The sequence below is a fragment of the Triplophysa dalaica genome, chromosome 11 (assembly GCF_015846415.1).
Source record: "Triplophysa dalaica isolate WHDGS20190420 chromosome 11, ASM1584641v1, whole genome shotgun sequence".
Lineage (NCBI taxonomy): Eukaryota > Metazoa > Chordata > Actinopteri > Cypriniformes > Nemacheilidae > Triplophysa > Triplophysa dalaica.
In genome coordinates, this window is record NC_079552.1 from 8652016 (window position 1) to 8678625 (window position 26610).

The following is a 26610-nucleotide window of genomic DNA, read 5'->3' on the forward strand; positions in this document are numbered from 1 at the left end:
TCTAATTTATGTCATGTTTAATTACCTATTAGTGTGATGTAGTTTCGCTGTTTATGGCCACAGTAATATATTTTACATTTGTCATTTAAGTACTAAATTATTCCAAATAGTTAACCACATTAAAACCTGAAAACATTTATGTTTCCTGATTGATTTCTAGCCATTCCAATCGATCAGAGCAGGGTACCACACAAGATCAGTAATATGCAGTATTATAATTTAGATTTAATTTATTTTATTATCATCTTAAAGACTCTTTAATTCCCTGTATGACATCAAGTGTTTAGTTGAGATATTTTTCTTATGTTTACTTATGACGTCTATTAAAAAAGATTTATGTTTTTTGCAACTAAATTATTTGAAGCCACTTCAAGACTTGTGTGTCTTTAAAACCATTCAGTCTTTGTTTTTTTCACTGTATTTTCAAATTGCCAAACCATTGTACTCGGAGTCTTGTGAGTAATAAGGAGAAGAAAGGAAACGTGTTTAGGGCCCAGAGCCTTTAATCATATTCAGGCAAGAAAGATGACACTCAGACAAAGAAACATGCAACTAAATGCAAATATACTGCAACTCAGCGCAAATAGAACGTTTTCCGTAAAATCCAAGTATTTACAATAATAATGGCATGTACAGTACAATACAATCATACACTAGTCCAAGTGGCATAACATCACTGTTAGCAGACTCCTGTACACTGATGAGCAAGACATCAGACAACATTCACAATTGACTTTTAATGAGTAGGCCTTTTTCCACCCAAACAAACCAGATAGATGTTATCTGGTAATCCAGATGTAATTTAAATATCCCCAAGCTTTTGTCTCTTTTCTAATTTTTTGAGGATTTGTATTCGGCACGAAAAGCAGCGGTACATTGATGAATATGTTTACTTGTTTGGATGTTACCGTATCAAATGCATTTTCCCCTTCCCTATTTGGAGCTCAGAAAGCGAGTCGGAGTAAATTAGCATACCAGACCGAGTATAACTCATACACGTTTTACAATTCATGTGCTATAGCGAGTGAGACTCGACACTGGTGGAATAAAGAAAGTCTGTAAAGCCAGCTAGCTGCTTTGATTCCAAAGCAAAACTGTTTTTCCTCATAGATACACAAAGAGATGCTTAAAGTGTTTTACACAAGCAAGGTTCCTGTTATACTTAGTCTTAGTTTATAAATTTAGACCTAGATTAAAAATCCTCGCGGCACAAGATTTACACCTCGTAACATTACAGCTAACTCATCTTTCACTGCAAATGATGGGAAGATCTGATTAGAAGACATCTGCAAAGACAGATTGGTCCCTTTGGGTATATAAAGGGAATATGTCAGATTGCATTTTCAAAAGCTCATTCCTGACTCTCCTGTTCATCCATATACTGCCTGGTTATAATAGCCATGTCGCCTCCAAGGTACCGTATTACAGCCTGACCTAGTGAAGTATAAGCAAATTCTATTATGATAGAAATATGAAACCAAAGAGCACATTTCTCAGGATTTATTACTGTGCATTTCAAAAGAGAATACAATGATTTGGTCGTCGGGGTTTGTGGGAGAGAGAGCTACTGCACTGAGACGTAGTTTATATGAAAATATAATGCGTCGCATGGCTCTGGTTTCAGTTGGATTATTACACAAAGGAGAGAAAAAACAGTGCCTTTAGGACAAGAAGTGCATTGTGTATTTCTGGAAAACCGGCAAAAATCTGTTGTAGTTTGTGAGAGAAATGCATCATATAAGATCAAATAAACTGATAACCTTAAAATGTTTATGACTTGATGTACTTCAAGGCTGCTTAATGCAAAGTGTAAGTATTACAGATACAGAAACTGATCAACTTGTTCAGATTTTACATTGACGATGATGAGGGAAGAGGGTAACAGTCTTAGCTCTAGAGTTTTTTTCTTAATCATCGTGAGGACATAGAAACTTGCAATTTACATGAACTCTAAGAGCATAGACATTACAAAAGCAGTCTCAAAAAGCCAAAGCCGTTGGACATAACAATGGTTGACAGAAGGTCTAATGAAGCAGTACATTCTTTAAAAAGTCAGATCAATACCTCAAACTATTAAAATTACAGGTAGAATTTCCAAGTGTAGGCTATAGTGATAAAAGTATGTTTTTATTAGACTTGCATAAGAACGTATCACATCACACCTATCAAGCGCCTAGAGCTTGTGTTTGCGGATGCTAAAGACTGATTCACCGATTCAACAAATAATATGATGGTTCACAAGTATTCATAAGCCCAATAATTTAAAACTCTTTGCCAATATACCATAATCTCACTACAGCTAACACTAACCAGCGAGCCCTCCCCACCCCTTCCCAAACTCGATGCTGTTTGGAGTGCAGTATAAAGATGATCGACCCTCCAGTGTCCACCATTTAATGTCAGAAGATAGAGCTGCCTCTGTAGTGATGGGCCACAGAAAGCTATGTTGAGTAAGGCGGAAATTCTGTTACGTTCTACCAAATGTATCCACCGTCATCGATCTCCCCCACCTCCCCTTCCTCTTCCTCGGCCTCCTCGCCGTTCTCCTCTGCCTCCTTCTCTTCCTCATCTTCCCATCCGAGTCCGCTCCCGAAATCGCCCGAGTACGTAACTACCTCGTCTGAAGAGAAAAAGCGTTATTCATTGATACGAGCATGGTGTTATGATAAGCCATTTGTGCAAACTGAGCAATTTACGTGTGAAAAACCTCTCAATCGAAGTCGGCGTGTAAACAGAAGGTGTGACTTTGACATTGCGTTTTTTTAATCGCTATTTTATGTCCAGTCAGGGGATTTGTTTTATCACCTGCCGGTCGGACACAGCCAGGAGTAATTAATCTTATGGACCTTTATTTCAGCGAGACAACTGCTCTTTTGGAATGGAAATGAACCTGGCCTAATGAATGTAGCACTTGGTCTATTGTCAGATGGGTGACTGATGTTCTTGTGGATCTAAGCTCTAAGCCCAGTAGCTACAGAAGGAGCATTGTCCTCCCTGTGTGTGTATATGCGTGCGTACGAGCGCGTATGTAGTTGTGCTTACCACAGTCGGGGTTGCCATGGATTCTGGAGCCCATTAACTCTCCTCCATGCTGGTCCACACACCAGCACTCCCTTCTACTCTTATCACACTGCAGTCTCCTGTAAAAGCCGTCCTCATCACAGCTGGGTATGTATGTATCTAAAATAGCAGAAACCACACATGCACATTTCAAAAAGTGTGTTTGTGGGTGAAAATTGGGTATTAAATAAGCTTTGCGTCATGGGTGACTAGAAACTAGTTTGCATATTGCTGGCTATAAATCATGAGACAGACCAAAGTGACAACTCTCATTGTAATGCAGAAAATGTAACCTTGGGGAGGGTTGAAGGCTGGGGTTTCTGTCTGCAGTATCTCAACGCATGGGTTGAAATGCAGGATGTATATAGTTCAATATAGTGACCAGTTTGTTTCATTCGATGTGTTGACATCACCATGAGCAAATATTTTTTTATGACATGGCTTTAAGTGCAAATTGACTAAAGAAAAACAAGACCTTTAACCCTAACCTACTGTATAAATGTATGTGTATATTAGTATATTCTTTACATAATTTTAGCAAAAATGGTCATGCACATACACTCTAGACTATTTGCCATTATCTTCTATTGCAATGCATACATGCTATCAAAATACCTCATTTACGTAAAATAAAGATCGAAAAGATTATAATCTTGTTTTGTGGTGATTTCATAGACAATTAAGCTTTTTAAAATAAAGAAGAAATACTTGTGTTTATTGTATACATTGCTGTTTGTTCTTAGGCGTTGGGTGCTTTTGCATTTCCCTGATTCTGATTGGCTGATGCAACTGCAGTGTGTGCTTGGAGAGTCCTAGGAGCGATGCAGCCCAACAATCAGCGCTGCCCACTGTAAGGAGCTTCGCTCTAATCCCCACACCTGATTTCAAACTAATCCCAGCCCCGTGCTTATCATCTGTTAAATAACTCACTTTTATTGTCTGCCTCTCTTTTTTATTATATTGACCTTCATCTTTCTCAATCTTCTAGTGGTATACATTCTGCAAGTATAGCCTCAGGTGCTTTTGTTAAAATCTTTGTTCCTCTCCCTCACACCTTCACTTGCTCTTCCTGAGATAGCACAGAGACTCTCAGCGGAGCGTTCATTCTTACCCGGTTTCTTTTTGGCTCCCTCTTGCACTTGGATTCTCTCTAGCTCAGCCAGGCAGGGAGGCTCTGTGGAAGAAAAACAATCAGTGCCTTTAGGGGAAAGAGCCGCCGCTAATCTCCTCCAGACAAACGCTTCACACGAGCTCTCCCACCGACTCCCCGATGAGGTAGCATTATAGAAGACCTTCTCACTATGCAGCCGTACAATCAAATCACACTATCACACCCAAATATACCCACATTTTTCAAACGGCATAATGGATTGTTATAATCTTTAGTTATATGCCAATGTAATTCTCGAAAGTAAATTACATTTTGTGTAATATAACTTGATTTGGATAGACCTTGAAAGGTTGAGTTAATGAACATCCGTTATTACACACATCATATTGTAATTTTCATTTAAATGCCGTGAGGCAAAATTTGTAAACGTTTTCACAATGCTTTAAGGAAATAGTTCAACCCCAAGTATTAAGATTCTGTCATTATTTGCTCGTCCTCATGCCGTTCTAAGCCCATTTCCTGTCAAACATAATATGGGGCTTATTCGTGCTATATTTTAAGGGGATACAAATTTAAATTCTGTCAACCTTAACCCAACACTTCGAGTCGTTCCCAATCTGTATCAGTTTCAGAAAGATATTTGGAAGAATGCTTATAATCGTACAGTTATTGGACCCAATTGACTACCATAACAGGAAAAATTACTTTATATATTTTTTTGTTCTCTGGAAAACAGAAGACTATGTTTTAAAGAATGTAGGACAGCAAACAGTTCTGTGGCACTTTTGACTACCATTGTCATTTTCCTACTATGGCTGTCAATGGGGTCCAAAATCTGTTTGGTTACAAGCATTCGTCCAAATATCTTTCTCTGTGATCAACAAAACAAAGAAATGTATACAGATTTGGAACAACTAGGGAGTGAGTAATTCACGACTGAATTTTTGGGTGAACTATCCCTTTAACTGAATGACTTTAATTCAAGGTGATAACTGGCATGAGTCTGTTCATGAATATCAGCGAATCAAATTCAAAGCTATCATGTTTCACAGCTACATGTGAGGGCCGGCCAGGTCAAGTCTACAAAACGCGATGAGTTTCTGTCTCACTGCCCGTCTGGTTTAAGTCCCAAAGAGTTTGAATCTGAACGGCCTGTCAACAACCAACAGTGATGTTGTTTTCTCTCCGCAATAAGCATTTCCTTTCCACCAGGGAAATACGAGGGGAAGACAAAGTGTGACAGGCCAAAAGCAACTGTGCCCTCCCCTTGAGAGATGAGAGTGCCCAGCCACATCGTGAGCAGAATCACATCAAACAAGAGCAAGCTGATACAGTGTGTGTGTGATACAGCTCTGTGCCCTCCGATGAGATGCAGAGCAGAGCATATGTCTGTTTGTGTGAAGAATCTTGCCATGCTTCATGGCTTAAGTAAACACACACTCACACAAAGCACAACTCAAAGGAATTCCTCAAACAAAGCAAACACACCCGCTGACGAGTCTCATTAATATGTATAACATGTTGCTGAAAAACACATGCGCATGCAAACAGACTCACGCTCTCTTGCTGACAACACACACGCACGCGCACATGCTGTCAGTTACCTTAGCAACACGCTGAATACCAATACCTCCACACATACAGCGAAGACTTACGTATCTACTCAAATAAATACTCCAAATTACACTTGCCGCATACCATAAACAGCTAAAGGTCAACTCGCGCTCGCTGGCTCCCTCATCTCTCATATTCTAGCCAAAGGGCTTGCGAGAGAGAGCGTTTGAAGGAAATGAAAGCTCTGGATTACAGTAATCCAAACATCCCACATATGCTTCAATTCCCCCCTTTCAATGTTTGATTATATTTAGAAAACCAATTAAGTTTAATCCAGTGCAAACTGAATGAGTTACTGACGTGCGTGTTAAAAACTCTGCCCATAGATAGATGGATTTTCCTAAAGCTCTACACTAGTATGTTTAACATCAGTCCAGTGAGCACTATGTTAAATACACATTCTGCACTACAAGTCGAATCTTTGCGGGCAGAATCTCTTTAGTCTTCGTAATGGAAACCAAACAGCCCCCTCAAACATAATTTCAGATTTTAAACTCCCAACTGTCTGAAACTCTGTGTTCAACATGCTCAGACACTGACTTGTGCTGGCACTGACATTCGGCCATGTGTCCCCCTTCTGTCACGCTGATATAACCAAGCAGATCAAACTGTGGACCGTGTCACTACCCAGCAGGGTGCAGGGCACAAATGTGCAATGCCAAGGCAACCATCCCAGTTAGTTGGGTTTAAAGCTGAAGTGCTTCATTTTCCCAATGTTGCAATGTTTCTCCTATCCAAGCTTAATTCAATGATTTGTTCTACAATTCCACAGTCATACCACAAATATACATTTTGCTAAGAGAAGTTCAAGCTGTTTTATTAATATTGCACAAGCAAAAGTCATTTAATTATGTTATGGGGATATATTGAAAACTCACTTTCTCTCCAAAAGCAGAGGCACCACTCGGCTGTGGAAACTTTGCCATCGCGGTAAGAGTCACAGGAGTTGAAGAAGGGCCGTATGCACACTTCATACTTGTCCAGATTAATGGCGGCCAGCTCGGCTTGGTCCAGATACAAGTCATTGTTTGTATCTAATTTAGAGAACATCCAGCCAATAGAGTCCTTACAGGTCGCAACAAGTGTCCGGTCCACAACTGTACAGAAACACATAGGCACATGTCAAAGTGATATATGTCAAAGTGATTTCTTATTTTCTGAACTGGCAAATGAAAGCCACCATCATTTTTCACAGTTGCCTAACTGTAGATTAGAAGTATCAGCTATAAAAATTCAATATAGTTATATAGTATATACTATATTAAAATATATTTTTCAAGTCATTGTTCAACAATACATATACAAGGGATTCATAATGAAGCCACCACATTTTCTACAATAAGTCGTTAATCAATGACATGTGCATGTCAAATGGTCCGAAACGGAGATCTTTCGTTATTATAAACCAGGAGCAAATAATAGTAACAATGCCACAAGAGAGGCATAGCAAGTTCACAGCTAGTTTGAGAACTGATGAGGCGTATGAATCCGGCCATATATGTGCCATTAAACTTGCATTTTAATTTGTAGTATGAGCAAATGGAGTGGTTAAGCTACTGGCATTTCCCATTCAGCTAAAATGCTTTTCAGGGGCAAAATGGTGCCCCTGCAATTTGGTGATGGGTTTATTCTAAAGGCATGAAAACCATTCAAAATATAATAGTTTTGAGTTAAACCGGCCCTTAGGCACATTTAAATGCAAAATGCAGTGTGGTTTTATTACTGGAAACTCATAAAACCCTCTTTAAGGTTATTAGAACATACATTTTATAGTGTGGTCCAAATGTCTGAGACACGTTGAAATCTGGCATTAAAATTTCAGATTTAAAAACTGTTGGTTAAATAAGAAATATTTAAGATTCTTTACTATAACTTGTTAGTTAAGTAGCAGCATACTTTTGTATACAGCTTATCTGTAGTCTGCTGTATGCATAAGAGGCTGCTTTACGCTAAATGCTATGTTGCTGTCTTTCCGAAACCTTGGTTGTCCAAATTTGCTGTTTTTCAGGAAATTAAATAAATGATGTACTTTTTAAATGATTAAATACATAAAGGGTGACTAATAATATTGATTCATGGCAAAGAAATAAAAATCACAAAATTTTGAAATATAAGATTTAAGACGGACAGCAGCGCTATGAACTCAGGTCTGAGTGTCATAGATTAAAACATTGTCGCAAGTGAACATTAGCGCCTCACTTGAAGCAGAGCTGGCTACAGGATTCCCTGTGTTGTTCTGCTTCCCGTTGCCTTGGAGCAGCTGAAACCAGTCCCGCAGACGATCGCCCAGATCTGCCAGGTCCTGCCCTGTGCAGCTCTCTATGGAATGACGAGCAGAGAGACAGAAACTGTGAAAAAGGTTGATAAGAGAGTGTTGCCAGATGTTGGTATAAAAAAACTGAAGAATCAACCGCGTCATGATTTCCCCCTTCTGAACTGAAAAAGCAAAATCTATGGACACTGCAGATATAAATCAAACGTAATCAAAAGTCAGCACATCTACAGAATGAGACGAAAGACGCAGAGCGGAGAGTGTGTTGATAAATCAATAAAACCTTTGTTAGGTGGAGCTGCAAACTGCTCATGGGATGTGAAAAGAGGCAATTGCACTGCAGCAGTCTTTGTCATCAAAATATGATCATGTGATTTAAAAGAATTAGCTTTTTATTGTACTCTATTCATTTTTTACATAATGTTCTTCAGGTGCATATTGCAGTGTGTGGCAGGTTGATACCATGTTTGCTGTCTGCGTCTGTAGAAGGTGCCACGGTGGCGGTACAGGGGCAGAGACCAGCACATCTTACTTTCAGCTCCTTCCCGGCGAGACACGCCTGCTGCTCCAGTTTGCACTGATTCGCAGGTGCACACACACAACACAAAGAATAAGCAATGTTCATATAACACCTGTCCAGTGTCAAACGCCCCAGTTCAGAGAAATGAATTAAAGCTCAGATACAAAACAATTACTTTTAAAGATGACTGAAAATCGCTCATTCAAACATGACATCTCCATTAAAGGGAAACTGAAGTCAACCTTCATTTCTTCCCTCACAAGGTCAAAAGTAGGTATAATAGAGATAATACATAATTCAACAGAATGGCCCTTTAATCTCAGTGCACCCTGTATGTTCTCTGGCAATTCTTTGATTTCTGAAGACATCAAGGCCCACAGTACAGATTACAAAAGAGACCATTACCTATATTGCTCAAGGAGATTGATTTGTGAGTCACATAGAAAATCATGCACACAAGATGGAAATATGCAGTTATTTCTAACAATGCACAGGGTTTTGAAATTCAGAAAAGAGCGCAAACCAGAACAGAGCACAAACTGCAGCAAAGCCAATTGTATTAAAATGAGCTGAACTGCAGAGAAATTGATCATATCCACTGGGTGTAAGAGCTCAAGTGAAAGGAAGCATATGTGCGGTGAGCAGTACCTGAGAGGCGTAGTTGTGTCCATCAGAACCACAAACTGGGCCAGCAGAAGACAACGGGCAGGGCCTACAGCTGCTCTCCTGCTGCTGCTTTATGACCTGCTGCTTTAACCTGACACACAATTATACATATATGAAACCAGAACTGAGGCATAGCTGGGTATTTGTCACTCAAAGAACAGGGCGGGCTATAATTAGCCAGTTTTTTTTCAGTGCAGGTTACATTACATGTTGTCCGTATGGATTTGTACAGTACAAAGAGAAAACCTCTAAGGAATGGTCTTTGGAACACGTTCAGCTTCAGTTACTAAAAAAATGCCAAGGGACGCAATCTTTGTACCTTACAACCAGACAACACATGGCTTTTTTGCCGTTGTTAAATATGACACCAGATGTGTGTCCGATTCTTTTCCATATTAAGGTGTTCTTTATCGGGAAGTAAAGGGATCGCTTAATTGAGGTTTCTTAAAAATGATTTATCTTTGCTTTTCTATCTTCATTCAGGATTATCATTCAAATAAACACAAGTCATGTCACAAAGAATATGAATGTCATTTTAAATAGGTTGTTGAGCAACTCAGATTTACCTTTGTACACTGCTTTTATAAATATCAATAAATTCAATAAAAGTGTTGATGAAAAAATAATATGCAAGTAAAGTCTATACTCTATTCTAGATATTATACGCTACACTAAAATTCAAAACTGCCATTTATCGGCATCAATAAACAATACACTTTTATGAATCAACTGCAAACAGTATGAAGTATCTCTTTCAATCCCCCTACATACAAACACACTCACATGTCTTGTAAATTTTGTATTTCTTTACTACCATGTCTTTCTCTTCTTTATACTGTGCAGTAAATGCAGGGATAATTCACCCAATGTAATCATTTACTCACATTTTTCAGATCCCTTATAGGGGGAGAGAGAGAGAGAGAGAGAGAGAGAAATGCTTGTCTTGTAACTGAAGGGCTCACCTGTGCTCCAACTTCTTGCGATTGACGCACACAGCACGCTGGTAGCTCTGGGCAACACACACCTTGTGTCGGCTGCACTTCACTTTCTGGCAAGGATCTTTTGTGGTATCCACATCTGCAGAGATAATACACTTTTATCTTTGACATTTTATTTATTTTTTCACCAGTTTCTCTCAAACCATAATTTGTGTGTATCTTCTGGACTTTGTGTGTTGTGCACTGTTTTAAACACAGACTATGCAAATGGAAAGAATATTTATTATGCATATCAATTTGAAACTGTAAAAAATGGTTGGCACCACAATGCGTATTATCAGTAAGTGAGACTGACGGAAATTGTCGCCAGAATCAATATTAACATTTCTTGAATTAACAAATTCAGAAGGATTAAGTAAAACTGTTGTTGGCATGTACTTCAATGTTCAATTGTAACATGTCACTAATATTTTCAATTGTAACATTAGTAAATATTAAACCCATGATATTATTATTTGAAGTCTGTTCTGATATTGTGGGTTAATGTCATCTGATCAGTCAATGAATGTGTTACAATTGCCCCAAACCACTCTGATTTATTGTGCTTCTGATTTTATGATCTAGTTTTTCTTGTCTATTTTTGAGTATCTGATAAAAGTACAGATACAGATTTAAATCATAAAAATGTTTCTTATAACTGAAATATAGGTACTTTAGTTATCTATGAGTTCAAAATAACGTAAAAACGTTTCCCACTGCTCCCCTGCAACATGGACACTGTTTTTTTGTTTTTTTTCACAGCCAGTTTACTATTAAATATGTATACAAAGCAAAGATACATTTATTATTAATAATAAAACATAATTGCGCTAATTCAACCGTAACCGCCCATACAAATAGACAGACAAATCAAACAAATCTTCTTAAGATCCACAAGAGATTGCACACATTGTGGCGCAAACTCACATAATTACACATCAAATGTCTACATCTAAGTAACACAACATTATAATCTTTCCTCACTGAATGAGAATCCTTTTTTAAATTTAAACGATTATGATGGCACGGGATGATCTCAGAGTCTCACTTTGGCACAACAGGCTCAAAGCAAATTAAAGAGAACTCAATGATGATGTTGCTATAGCAACAGTCCAACTCGAGAGCGAAGACTGATTAGAAGCTCATGTAAGTATTCTGGAAAAAAGACAACACTTCTCTCTCTGTCCATTATCATCGCTCTTTTGGTCTCCAGTACCTCCTATCCATCAATCTCCAAAAAGATTGAAGTGGCCCTTTGAGTTTGAGCTATAAAACACATTACGTAGGCCTCCATGTCTGAGCGATGCCAAATCCGGTTAGAGAGCCGTGGACTCTCGTCTAGTCACCGCTGCTCCATCTCTTACTCTTTGTTTACACACACACGGCATCATTTAAGGATATCATTGCAATCACAGGGTGGAAGTGAGAAGCTACTGACCCAAAATCAAGCCCAGTCAAAGCTCAAATGCATCTATTATCAACATAACCACTTAACACACAGCATATCATATCAACGTTACACAGACATACGGATGTGACATACGCTGTTTACACAGGAAAGAGAAAATAATAGCCCAGTGATAAAGCACACAGATTTATTAAATTAAATATGAATATATCTTTTCTTTATGAACTGAAGCCTCATTTCCTCTTAACAGATTAACTCAATGGAATACTGATTATGTTCTTTTCACAAGAAGGTCTATAAACCCTAAGGGTACAAAAGCATTGCTTAATAATACTACATGTAACACATGCCCTGTTTGTAACTAAAGTGATATATATTATAACATGGAGGTTATCATCTCTGGCCTACGAGTTTAGATACAATTCTGATCAAACTCACCAATCTGTAAGTTTCTAGGTTACTTTATTACTTTTACTATTAATTACTTACAAGGGAACACATTTTTTATATAGTTTGAAAGATTTGCTTGGTGGTGGTGACGTTGACATAGAGCGATTTTAAGTGTAGTCTGTTTATAGCATCGTGTTAGCTTTTTACTTCTTCCGGTTGTATTTCGGGTTAAAAAGTAACAATTGTGGTGTTGATTTGTAAAGATTATCTTGATAGACAAAACATGTAAACATCATAAGCCATTGTAAATCACAGAGCTTCTTTTTTGCGATCTTCCAGATCTTCTATGGGAAAAATGCATAGGCTTTCGGTTGAGCGAACCAGTGCGGCACTTACTTCCCGGGTTAGCCTACAAAAATACGTCATCTCTGAGGTACTGGATTGCAATTTCAAAATAAATGTGCATCTTAAAATATCTCATCAATGTTTGCACTGAGTAAACCTCATTGCTGGTTGTTTGATACAGCCATTGCATTGGTAACGTGTAAAATGCAAATTCTTTCCTCATTAACAAGGTAAGAACCTGTCGTCCCATGAGAAGCCACTGTAAATAAGGCTGATGGGAATTTCTGCTGTATGTATATATATAAATTCTCTGCTGCAAGAAAATTAGAAACCGAAGAGCAGGCACTCCTGTAATGTAAACGCTATAAATGAGATCTTAAATATATCACAAATTAGCCACCAATACAAAGAACATCACTGATATTCTTTATTATTTGTCCTACACAGCAGATTTAGCCAGCCTCGTTCCTATCACGACGTGTTTTTAACTCTACATGTTGGATAGAACAATGTCTTTGATGTTACACATGGATTCTGCTTTGGGAGAAATGTCTTGTGAAGTGTGAGTGACTTCAAACCTAAAATGTTTGTATGTTGAAAATGTTGAAAACCTATGTGTCTAAAATTATCTCCCGTATGCCTTAATCAGAAACTGGGGAACAAGGTTATTTTTTCACGTAGCTTTAACTTTTGAACGCATAGGGTATGTAAGCTAACTTTGTTAGATAAAACAACTAGCAGTTAACTACCGGCCAGAAACATAAAGGAAACGGTTTGTCATCTCTTCTTTAGTTGTCACAAGTGCATAAGTATAAAGGGATAGGGAACAGACAGAATTCAAGGCTCATGTTATGTGTAAGGTTTCTGGTCAAGTAAATGCATTTGTAAACGTTTTGATGCTAGATGTATACGCTCTCAGTTTATCTTAAATATACATGTTTCTCTCTCTGGTAGATTTTAGGCCACTTAACTGGAGGTAATACTGTCAGTTCATCCCTGGATCAATTGAGTAAGCACATACAGCTCTGCCAGGTTCCTTGCGTTAAAGTTATAACAATAGCGATCCTAGACAGTGTGTGACCTTACATGTTAAAATTGTATCCGATTTTTCGCTAGTCGTTGTCAAAAAGCAAGCAAAAAAAAACGTGCTACCTAGCTATAGTGATGCGTTCAGGGTATCTTTCTGCATCCACCTTAGCTCCGCCCACAAAAACATGTCACAATGTTTACTAACAGTTAAAGAGTCTATAAGCATAATGTTCCTTGTTTCTGTCTTTTACAGTAAACAAAACCCTAAATTATAAGGATGTCTACACTGGCCACGTCTAAGCGGAGACATCATATTTCTTGGGGGACTTTACCAATGCCTTATTAATTCACTCATAATTGAGACGCAATGCGGTCAGATGGTAAGATGAATAGGTTGGTTGTGATTTCTCTTTCCTGTTTTATTCATACTAGGGTTGTGCGCCCACTCACTGAATATTAAAATATTAAAATTGATGGCCCAGGTATGAATTCCTAAAGCCGTAGCTGACCAAAAATGTTTTACCCTTGTCTTATTGCAAGAACTTTCTTACTTCCATAGAAGATAAAAATGCATGTTAGGCATGCTGACAGCCTCAGTTTGTGTTCATTGTATAGAATTAAGAGCGGCATTTAACCTCAATTTCTCCACAGAATTAAGAACATCATACAGGTTTGGAATGAGAGTAAATTTTTGACTTTCGGCATTTTTTGTGAATGTTTCCTTTTAATTGTTATGTTTGCTGTGGTATGTGTGCATTTTCTCTAACACATGTAGGACGAACATTACTTTTCAAGGGAAATAACTTTACTGAATGAGTTTTGTATAAAAGTTCTATGGAGGGAGTAATGACAGCTGCTCAATATACTATAGTTTAAACTCAAATGGACCATCAGGTTCATGGACCGCTGTTCTGGACATATGAAGATTAAGTTGATTTGTGCTTTGAAAGAACAAAGCCAATGTCAGTCAGTGCTAAATCAAGCCTCTGGGGTTCTTACTAGGCCTACAGTGGAACTAGCAATTATCCATTAATTACATCCTGGGATATTTGCTAATGGACCCCATTCTAAAGACTTCATTTAAACTGCAAATCCAGACACAATGTTCGAATATACCCGGGCCTTCTCTCTACTCAAGCACATTGAGGAGATGACCTCATCTCTTGTGTAAGCAATTAGTGTTTGGCAGCCAAGGAGAAAAGAAGGAAGGGCTCTCTGCTGTGACAAATGAACACAGTGCACATCATCTAATAATAATTACAATGCTTGTAAGGACACAATACATTCAGACAGTCTGGTTTACATCAAGATCTTAATAAACAGACTGCTATTTTTGTTTTTTGAAAGCATTATGCTTTTAAAAGGTTGAAGATCTGCATTGAACTGACTGCAGTGACCTTCATTAAATTTGTTAATTCCTTTTTATTTTGTAAATAATTAATTGTGATTCATTCTATTTCGGATTTAAAGGAAACATTCACCCAAAAATAAAATTCTGGCATCATTAATTCTCCCACACTGTATATTACTTTTTTCTGTGGAACACAAAAGAGGATATTTTGAGAAATGTCCATACAATGGAAGTCAATAGGCCAATGTTGTTTGGTTACCAACGTTTTCTTTTTCTTTTCTTTTGTGTTTAACAGAAGAAGGAAAATCCAACAGGTTTAGAATGTCATAAGAGTAAACAATAAAAAAAAGCACAACCAAAGCACAACCAAAGGAAACAAACTGTCTGAATATCGACCCCAACATATAAATACAAAGTTTACAAAACATAAATACATTGCACAATAATCAGTATCTTATAGAAAACTTACTTTCATTTGAGCCTTGATTTTCATCCCATGATCTGACGTAGTCGTCCTGAAAGAAAAAAACACTTGTCACTCAAATGTGCTTTTGATTTAGAATTCAAGTCTTTGTGCAACAGGCTCACAATTTGTATCAGTGTATGTAATCTATAATTTACTATATTACACAAGCAATCACATTTTTAATGATAGCAAGCAGAGAGAAATCAATAATGAACATACTATGGGATGAACAGAACAGAGAGAGGAACAAGAAGATAAAGTGAAAGGAAATGTAAAGTGTGATTACTGAACTGTAGTGAAAAGCATTTTAGAACGTTGTTGAAGAATGTTAGACGGTTTTAAGCACCACGTTTTAAAGCAAGACATCAAACACAAGAAAAGTCATGAGGCAAGCTCTACTAACCTCCACTTCCTGGTGAAATGTGAGGAAGATGAATAAAAGAGAAAAGAGGAGCAGACAGTTAGAGGAGAGAGATGCATCTCTAAGGAGTAACTATCAAGAAAACAAAGAGAGCCTCCAACTGCTTAAAACATCTATATTTGCCCCCTGGGCAGAACTTTGAATACATCTGTAATATTCTCCCATGTGTTCTAATTAAATAGGCAGTTGCATTCAAATAATTATGCACTTGTTTCTCATAACACTTGAAATATTTCAGTTTAGTGATTAATAATCTTTTTTTTCCGAAATGCACAGGCTGTGAACTTTACATATCGGGAGTAATTTATCTTGAAGTGGTCTCTTTGCTGTTGTAAATAGGTGTAAATAAGAGTTGAAATTGTGTATTGATTGAATTTGGCTTTGTCAACTACAAAAGTGCAATAAAGGAATTACATCTTTGCAGAAAATCCTTCAAGTCAAGTGGCTGTTGATTAGATGTTTGCAGTAAACAAAGATTACATGATCATTTGGCTTAGTAGCGTGGCTCTAGAAACTGCTTTTGTAGGTTTTAATAAAGCACACCATACAGCTAAACCATTATGCCGCTTCAGTATGTACAATACGCACATTTGTTTTTTTCTCAACAAAAATTCTTCCACTTGCTTTTGAATGCAAAGGCCCATCCTTTGCAAAAGATTTCTTACAATAAATCACGCCATAAAAACTATTTCTCATGCATGTCCCTAATAAGACACAACCTTGTCAGATTTCATTCGATAAAAAACCAGTCCCTCGGTCCTGTAGTGCTTAACAGCAATACTATATGGCAGTGAACAACCCTGTTATTGATTTCCGGATATTTGCATTATTTAGATATGTTTTTGCTTCACTGGCAGATGAGATACAGTGTGGTGTACTGACATATTAAATGTCTATATCAGTAAATATCTAATGTTTAACAAGTGCAGAGCAGTGAAGGCATCTCAGGGGGGGGCTTATATTTGTGTTTTAAGATTATGCAAATTAAAGCAGCAAGCCATGCCAACACTAAAATGTTGACATGCATTTATGGTGGAACATATTGTATCACATTGATGTGTTTTCCCCCTCTCTAAAAAGAGGCAAGGATGAGTCAGAGCAGAGAAATATTGCATAACATATCATTAAATTTAATATCCCCACCATCATCACGGTCCTGACTCCTAATTTCTTTATATGGACATCGCAAGAAAGTTTTTTGTATGCAATAAAATTTCAAGACAAACATGCAGTATTCCTGTAATATTTTATGACCTTTCTTTCTTCCTTCCTTCCTTCCTTCCTCCCTTCCTTCCTTCCTTCCTTCCTGCCGTTCTTTCTTTCTTTCTTTATTCTTTCGTTCCATTCTTTCTTTCTTTATTCCTTCCTTCATCCAGACAAAGTCGAGGAAGCATCTGCAGCTGAGCACGTCCTATATCCAGAGTCAGCTCATCTTTGCCCTGCCTTGAGTAAAGGCTGGCAGGAGTATCTCTCCAAGGACCTCCGTCTCATGAAAAACATCACTGAGTGCTTCACCCCCTCCTGCGCTTACTGACAACTCTTTTATTCCTCATATCTCTGCTATGTAGTCAAACATATCTGCACATACACTCTGTTAATTCAGCTTTGATTTAAAATCCCTGATAGCAACTGTGTATGTTTACGTCGAAAAATACTTATTTGATTGGCAGTCCAGAAATGGATGAAAAGCGATCCGTACTCATGTCCGTGTGTGTTCGAGCAGCAGTTGGAGGGTGAACTGGATCTGTCTTTTCCACTCACACTTGACAGTCACATCACAATGCAGAGAGACAGCGAGTGGTATGAAGGAGTGAGCACTGTTGTGCTCATGTTGCTACAGAAAACATTTGCGACAGTGACGTGCGGCAAGCACACTTTAGGAAACATCAATACGAAATGCGGTTTATTGACTTGCTTGTGAAGTAACTTCTGATGTCGCATGTCTTTTGGAGAAAAATGACATTGGATACGACATTAAGGAAGAATATTCAAGTAAATCTTTTCTTTAAATATACAAGTCATTTACATATGATAGTAATCATAAAAATGCTTTGCCGCATAAATTCCTGTCATTTGTTATTATGACTCACATTCAGCGTGTGGCCTCCCACCTTGCAGTCTGTTTTATCTCATGTCAAGCATTGGTCTTTAAGTTGATTCAAATTTGGAACTCTCAACATTTTGCCTTTTTCTGCACATATTAGTAAATCGCTCTCAGACAAATTTTGCACGTCGTGATTATTATTATTGCCTGTCGACAGCTCTCACCGAGACAGCCTTCTATAATTGATTAAAGCCGGATGGATCCTTGTGGTGATGACCTCACAATGGCCTTACTCCCACACATTTATCACACCACGGCGTTGCCAGAAATCACGCAGGCTCCTCGCAGTTCACAAACACCCCAGGAAGTGCACGATGCTGAGGTCCCACACATCCATTCTCCCTTTGACTCCGAATCTAAGTCGTGTTTGGCAAAGGGGAAAAATCGAGAGGAAAACAGACACCGTATTATCAGTACCTTCCAAACTATGTTTTCACCGTCACACCACGGCTATAGCTGACAGGCATGCACAAGCCTCCTTCTTGATTTATGCATGAGGCCTTTCCAACTGGGATTTTCAGATTAACCGTACACAAGCACATCAAAAAGCTCTGCTAACAGCCCACTCCCTTGACTGCGAACATATCCTGACTTTCCTCATACTGAGGAAAAAGCTCACAGGCCTGTCAGTCTGTGGGGGGTTTGTAGAGCTAAGAGGAGAAAGGCAAGCTGCTCCTCCAGGGTACAACTCCAGACAGAGAGATGAGCAGATAAAATGAATGAACAGAGCTGACTTTTCACTCAGAGCATTTTTCACTGACTCAGGCCTTTAAATGAAACATACAACTGAAGCGGAGAGCATCTGTTCTCAGATACGTGCGATTTATAAAATGCAATTTGATGCATGAGAGGTGTAACAATCTTTTGACTTCTTGAGGCCTTTTATACAAAATACTAATTTCAAGGTGCTCTGTGTAATTATTTAAAGGATCTATTGTCAGACATGCAATATAATATACATAACTATGTCAATGGAGATGTATAAAGACCTTTCATAATAAAGTGTTATATCAACTCACTGCTAGATGCCGCTAAATTTCATACACTGGACCTTTAAAAGAAAAGTCGATGCAAAAACATAACTTGTCATAATTTATTTACTTGCATGTAATTCAAAACATGATTTAGGTATGTGAAAAAAGCAGATATTTTGAGAAATGTCTTAGTTCTATACATTGGGGCAGTGTTGTATGGTTAACAACATTCTTTATATTCCATTCCATTCCATTCCATTTTCTACCGCTTATCCGAACTACCTCGGGTCACGGGGAGCCTGCGCCTATCTCAGGAGTCATCGGGCATCAAGGCAGGATACACCCTGGATGGAGTGCCAACCCATCGCAGGGCACACACACTCACTATTCTTTATATTATCTTACATTTTACATTTAGGCATTTGGCAGACACTTTTATTCAAAGCGACTTACATTGCTTTATCCTATACATTTTACATAGGTATTTGCAATCCCCTGGGATCAAACCCACAACCTTGCGTTGTTAACGCAATGCTCTTACCACAGAGCTACAGGAAATCTTCTTTTGTGTTCTGCACAAGAAAGAAAGTCATACAGATCATTTTTGAACTACAGTATGCCTTTGATAATAATTATACACACATCACATTCATGGAACCTTGCTTTTTCTTAAAGGGGTCATATGGTGCGAACACGTGTTTTTCTGTGTCTTTTGTGTGTTATAAGTTGCCCATATGGTTAGAAGCGTTACATTTCCGTAACACGCTTGCAGTATTCAACCAGTCACTACGCACTGGTTAACTGGCCAATCATAGCACAGCCTGGTTTTCAGAGCGATGAGCTTTGAAAAAAATCTGCACGTTTTAGAAAGGCAGGGCAAGAGGAGATACAAACATGCACGGTATGTGGAAAAATAGTATATAAAAAAGTATAAACACATTTCAATTTATCTAAAACAATCGATAATATTCATTTTAGCTGTGTCATATGACTCCTTTAATGTTTAATGCAAGTGGAAATTAGCTCAAACATGATCTTATATACGATTATTTTGGTCAGTAATCTTCCATCTTCCTACCTTTCAGCCTCAATAACACTTCCAACTGACTGACAGCCCTTAAAAGAATAGTGAGAGAGAGCAATACAGCAGAGGCAAGAGCTGCCTTTAAATGAGCAAATCTGACACCAGCAGCAGTCAATAAGGCATTCTCTGGGTGTGGAAGAATGAACCTGTGAGGGGTTGACAGGTCACGTCAACCCCATACCTTTACAGCTCTCTGTAGGATTTAGTTTATGCTGCCTCATTATTGCTGTAGGCATAATGCGATATATTGGAGTTTGGAGCAAGTCTCTGCCATTTAACTCTGGCATTCTCAAAAAAGCACATCTTACTGTATTTCAAGCAGACTTGAATGGGATGAATTATGCTGGCTTCATCAGGGACGGGAAACCTTAGGGGGAGAAAACAGCGTCGCCATGCTTTAGTTTTTGTAATTGGATGCCCAGAACAGGAACCCATTTATTTGGTAGGTCAGCTTGATCTTCATAGAACACTGAGAACATAGACTCCCAAAGGCTGAGAACAGCCAAGAGAACGGAAAAGTGTGGTCGCTTTCATTTCCAGCGTGTATCGTAAAAGCACTCGTAGATATTGGAGAAAAAGGCACGTTAAAAGAGATGTTCACGACTGGAGCTGGATCAAACCCGGCAAAAAATTTGCCTGGGTCATGCATTTTCCAGATAAAAAGTCAAATTCGACAGGAAAGGTGCAGACCCAGAGAGCGGCATGATGAAAGGCCAGTTTCTCTCCACTCAATTAAAGCCCACCTACACTCCTGGTCTTTGGCCAAGACTTGCTGCTGCATTGCCCTCATTCTCCTTTGTCAACGTTCATTCTACAGCACTCAATCTCCTTCAAATAGGCCTGCAACCTCCTCCGCCGGACAAACTGCACTGTTGTGTGTCTTAATCGAGCCTGAGAGTCACAAACAGATGTGCAGAATCATACATTTACTGTGTTCCAGAACAAGCATTACGTTTTGCATTTGTGTTGCACTGCAGTGAATGCTGATCTTTCACGTTTAATCTTAATGGGGTATTTGGGTGTATCATCTTATGCTGCATTATCAGTAATTATGGACCATATGCTACGTTGCTCTGGCAGTTGCGAGGGCATTCCCACCTCTACAAGCATGTGATTGGAATCCTGATGGACCGGAGCCATGACAGGCCAGCACTGAAGTTCTCTGCGGTTGGTGTGCAGGCTTGTCAGATGAAATCACTCTCTTCTTCTGACGGACAAAACCTACGCACTTCCTATCTCACTGACACATATGCGCTGTATCCACATGAGGTTATATAAAAGCTAATTTCACGAGCGGTAAAAACAAACATGCTTAGATGTGTCAAAAAAGGCTCTTGCTATGGAAAAGACAAACGCATTCAATATTTAAGCCACGCTGAAAATTTCATAAATTAAGAAACAGACACATCTTAAGCAATCACAAGGAACAACCTTCTTCCACCCACTCTGAATGAACACATGTGCATCTTAAATGAAATGGTAATGAATGGCTAAATGGAAGACCATTTTCCGTGTAGGCTTGAAACATTTTTGCTTCATTAAAAATGTAGCGGGGGAATAACAGGTGCAAGCCGACAGCACTGATTTTTAATGAGCCTTTTCTACATTGTGAAGGGGAAAGGGTTTGCCAGCTACCGGAGGATTGGTCAGCGCTGCTGGTTGTTTACTTTCAGCTGAATAGATAACAGATTCACTACTGGTTCGTAAGATGCTCTTTTTAACAGCCAGGAAGGATGAAGGGTTGAAATAGACAGAGCTGCTCACTCAGTGAGTGACATGTCTACCAATAATGAAGGTTTCACACCATGTGATGTTTTTTTAGGTTCATCACTCTTAAATTGTAAAATAAAAATATTCTGTATATAATCATATATATATATATATAAATATATAGTGTGTGTGTGTTGGGGAAAATCTGATATAGAGCCGAGTTAAAATTAACGTTGCAGAGGCAATTGTCAATGTAATTGTGTCCAGCAGGGATTTGTCATTTAAAATGATCTAATCTTTTACATTCTGCAGAATATTCGGTCTTAAATGCCGACCATGAAATAAGATTTAATTTTCCACTTGTATGGAAATAGATAAGCGACATGACAGAAGTAGTTTAAACCCACACTGTGAGTTTTAAGTGTCTATGTGATGTTCTCGGCTAATCCTGATTCTAGTGTATATCAGCACTTAGGGTTGATTAGTATGTGATTATCATCAAATGTAAGTAATCGTTTTTAATCCAGTCACTGTGATTACAGAATTGCAGTAGGTCGATAACATCGTAACACTTTTTAAAGTCAACCAGAATTGACCATATACTTTCTTATTGAATGTTGCTGGTCACAGTATTATGATTTATCTATCACAATATCTTGTACCTATTATTCCAAAAGAACATTGTCTTAAAGGGACAGTTCACACAAAAGTGAAAATTCTGTCATCATTTATTTACCTTCAGATTGTTCCAAATGACCAAATCTGTATAAATTTCTTTGTTCTGCTAAACACAAAGGAAGATTTTTAGAAGTTTTGGTCTGCAACCAAAATGATATCATCCCCCATTGACTCCCATATTTTCCCTGCTATTGCCCTAAATTAGGGAAGAGTTCTGCCTGGTGCTGACATTCTTTCAAATATCTCCCTTTGTGTTCAGCAGAACAAAGAAATGTATACAGGTTTAGATCAACCTGAAAGATAGCAAATTATGAGAATTTCATTTTTGGGTGAACTATCCCTTTAAAGTTGTTTGTCTTCATTTTTTTGTGCTTTACTTTTTGTCTTTTGTCAATTAGGTACTGCAAGCTGTTGGATGGTGTTAACTAATAACAAACAATTACATAATAGACCTTAAATTATGTTTATAATCACCAAAAGAAAATAAAGTGTCTGGGTATCTTTCTTCCACCTTTCCATTTGATATGAGAAAACATGGTAATAACACCTCCTTAGGCCCCATAATGATCCCAGTCAATTACAAGAGGTCTTTGGGTTGGTAGTAATATGAAAGCCTTTTAATATTTCAGTTATGATCATGCGTCACCATAATACAGAAGAAGCTATTTTCGTTCGCAAAACAATTTAAATGTTAGGGTTCCTTAATAAATCAAAAAGTGCAGAACTTAATTCTAAATCAGAAACATCCATCCCATTCCGTACTGTATGAAGCCAACGTACACGGCCTGTTAATAAAAATCAACAATGCATGAAATACAAAGAGTGTTAAATATTTATATCAAATTATATCTTTCTGTGTATGCAAGTCAGCATGCATTTATAAGCCTTTCATGCTTTCATCTACATTAGCTTGGGTTGTATCATTATTCAGCTCTGAGAACCTCAAAGGACTTTGAAAGCCAGCATCAATTTGGATTATTTGCTTTTGTCACAAGCAACACTTTAAAGATAAAATAAACTGTGTTCTGCAAGAGATTAACTTTCAGTCTCCACCAGTTCTATATCCATCTCTGATCAGAGATAACAGGTGACTATTAAAATGGTGCTGAACGGTGTCAGAAGGCCTGTTGCTTTTGCTAATCCTTGCGATCTCAGAATATTAAATACATGTACTATCAGAACACATCAGCATGAGTTTCCCCATTTATCTAAATGCTCTTTAATAAACTTTGTAGTAATTATTTTTGTAAAAGTAAGGGACAGGATTGAGACTGCATTTAAATCAATATTTAATAACAATGCAAATTGGGCAAATTCCCAAACTGGGTGGATGGACCTAAACTAACATTTATTTCTTTGTCAGTATAAAAAAATAGAAAATATGGCACAAGCTTCAGAACTTTAGTTGACCTTATTTCACATGATTTGAGATATGCCTGTTGTACTCCGTCATCAGGAGGGCAACACCGTTAAATAAACCTAATCTGAAATGAGGTGCTTTTCCTGTATGAATCAACCAAGCCTTTGTTGCTAAGGCAGCCAGCTATAATGAAAATCATTGCTTTAAATGTGGTAGATATTTGCTGCTTTGATGGTCCATTTTTTTGGTTTGTTTCTAACTACGTTTCAGTATTTTCTCCCTCGTCAAGGAACTCTTCAAGTTAAATTCTTTAATTTATCATTTATAATAAGAGACATTCCCATCTTCTGTGCAATGACCTGAGAAGCGAAACAATACAGCTGCAAGCATTTCATGGGCAAGTGCTTCAACTAGAACAGTTTAAGCAAAAAGCACAACCTGCATTTTAATTACATGGCCACGGAGACAGAGGACATGCAGCTTTTTTCAAAGCTGTTTTGATTTTCTTGAACGGAAGGAGGTCTGTTATTTCAGCAAAACAGCCGTATTTGTTGGACAAGCATTGCTTCTCCGCTATTCATATGTGTTAGATGGTGTGATCAATGGCCATTGATTGGAGAATACAGCCTGCTGCAGGGCCTTGTTTGAATATAAGCCACTGCTGTAAAATGCTGTACCCATCCATTTATAATCGTGGTCTAATTCATTCTTAATCTTTTCATGGCTACATTTTGATAAATTCCTGGTTCTCTTGGACGTGTTTTTCCACGTAATCATTTAAGGAGTAATACACTTAATCCACTTCCAGAAGGGTAAAAATAGCTGCCAGCCAAACACTGATGGAGATAAATCTCGGTTTCTATTTGGAGGTTTAATGTTTCAATTTGAGCAGCACAGCTCAACAGTGAACCTTCTAAAGGTTGAACAGTGCGGCTACTGTCAATTATCAAAATAAGTATTTAAATAGTGTTACATATTCATCAGAATTTATTTTTTTTACCCACTGTCAAGTGTATTTTTCTTACAGTACAATGCCTAGGATGAGATGTTATTGTCACATCCTATTGCTGGCGCCTCGATTCACCACCAATAGGACGTGACAGTTATCTTCTGCATTATAAACATAAATAGCATTGGATAAAGGATCAATTAACACACCACCTATAACAACTCTATGATAATACAGCATGACCTTTGGGAAATGAATCAATTCATAAATCTCCCTCTGAATACATGTGAAGCCTCTATCAATTATTAAAGTTGCCTATCATTACATCACATCAAACAGCTGGCCATTGAATGGCACTCTCATGCAATCTGCTTTATTCTGTAATCAAACCAATGTAGTCAATTAAACACACAACAACAGATGGTACATTGTTTTGAACCAAGTCTATGTATTATGTGTAAACATGATCACAGTAGTGTTGGCTATTAAAGATCCAAAAGATTGCTATGAAGGCTATTTAAAAGCCTTTCTTAAATGAAAAACGTACAATTTAAAACACTCAACAGCATCCTTAAACTCATCAGTGAATCTATAATCTTTCCTAAGAGTTATTTTGATTTCTTACGTTAACGGACTAATGATGTTTTAAGAGAAACGTTCAGCCTATGTCTATACCGCTTACAAATCCATGCGATCCACCTTGGTCAGTATTTATGAGCAGAAACAGTCGTGCAATGTCGCTATTGATACTCTTAAAGGAAACTCACATCTCTGAAGCGGTTCCAGTGCTTGATCTTGCGACTGTACTGGGAAATGGTGGACAGCCACTGTTCATCTTCCATGAAATTCCCGGCTTTCGCCGCTTCTTTCCCGTTCTTGACGTCCACCTGCATGGACACCCGTACGAGCATTAGCAGCGGGACGAAAAGACATCCCAAATCATTCATCCACACCATTATTCCTCCTTTCCAATGTCTCGATTTCTCCAATGTAAAGGGCGAGAAACGGATGCTGAGACTACGGTGAAATGTGACCTGATTACGGGATGCGTCTTCCCTCTGCTAGAGAGAGAGAGAGAGAGAGAAGAGAGAGAGAGAGAGAGAGAGAGAGAGAGAGAGATGTGAAAAGCTGCTACTATCAAGCTTGGCATTGGAAACGCGGTCAGAATGTAAATTGTGTGAATTGACATCATAATACGACAGTAAAAGTGACATTGGAATTATCTGGGTCTCATGATCACCATGGGAACAGACGGTTTTTATTAAAGTGTAACAACACTACATATGTGACTATATATTTTCTATAAATATAGCCATATTTTTCCCCAATAGCAATTTAGGCAGATAATAGATGTAAAAAAAGAAACAACAATTCAAGATGAAGTTGCATTAGAAATGAAGCATTTACAAAAACAGACTGAAATTTTATTTTACACTTTATTGTTCATTCAGTCTATTCTGTAGAGCTTTTACACAGTCTTTGTTGTTTTTAAATGATGACAAATTATTTTCTATTCTATTATATTCTCATGCAATTATAAAATGCAAAACAATAAAAGATAAATGTTCGTTCACAATATAAAAACACTTTTTGAAAGAAATGTTACAACAATGTGACAACTTACCCCAACCTGATATTTACAATCGTATACCTTGTTCTCAGAACACGGTTCAGCTTTTCCGTTGAATTATTCCCATTTCTCCCTGATTTGTACGGTTTTGAAGTAGATATTTAATACACACGCTGTTAGAGAGACAAACATCTGTGTATTCAGAAAACATACTCAAAACCTTACCAACCTACTAAATACACTTGTGACAATTTCCCCCTGTGTCCGCTTCATATTTGTAATTGGACAACGTGGTAAATTATGTAACATGACCCAGATTTCCTTTGTTGAACAATTATGTCTTGGAATTGTCTAAACTTATTGTAGAATACATGCTTTAAGTATAAAATTGCTTGCTTCCTGTTTGTTTGCAAAGGAGTGTCACATGAGCTATCACCCTTCAGGTGGCACATTTTCACTATATGTATTTTGTTCATAATATTATGCAAGAGATTCTGTTACTCTAATAGCAGTGAAGGATCAGAAGATCTGTTTCTCCTGAATCAGTTGAA

At 37.9% G+C, this 26610-nt stretch overlaps 1 protein-coding gene across 1 annotated transcript; it reads right to left on the bottom strand.

The window, feature by feature from the left end:
* Positions 1-481: 481 nt before the first annotated feature.
* On the bottom strand, positions 482-25541 carry spock2 (SPARC (osteonectin), cwcv and kazal like domains proteoglycan 2). Its single transcript, XM_056760822.1, has 10 exons — positions 25257-25541; positions 15213-15258; positions 10206-10320; positions 9226-9334; positions 8520-8634; positions 7985-8104; positions 6664-6882; positions 4172-4234; positions 3043-3180; positions 482-2620 (listed from the first exon to the last, which is right to left on the bottom strand). Exons 1-10 carry the CDS (start codon positions 25443-25445, stop codon positions 2475-2477), a joined length of 1260 nt encoding a protein of 419 aa, XP_056616800.1. The 5' UTR covers positions 25446-25541; the 3' UTR covers positions 482-2474.
* Between the last annotated feature and the right edge of the window lie 1069 nt (positions 25542-26610).

Coding starts and splice junctions, on each gene's coding strand:
- spock2 (XM_056760822.1), bottom strand. CDS start 25,445: ATGGTGTGGATGAATGATTTGGGATGTCTTTTCGTCCCGCTGCTAATG. Junction 9,335..10,205: donor CGCAAGAAGTTGGAGCACAG/GTGAGCCCTTCA, acceptor ATTGTGTGTCAG/GTTAAAGCAGCAGGTCATAA. Junction 8,635..9,225: donor GACACAACTACGCCTCTCAG/GTACTGCTCACC, acceptor CCTGCGAATCAG/TGCAAACTGGAGCAGCAGGC.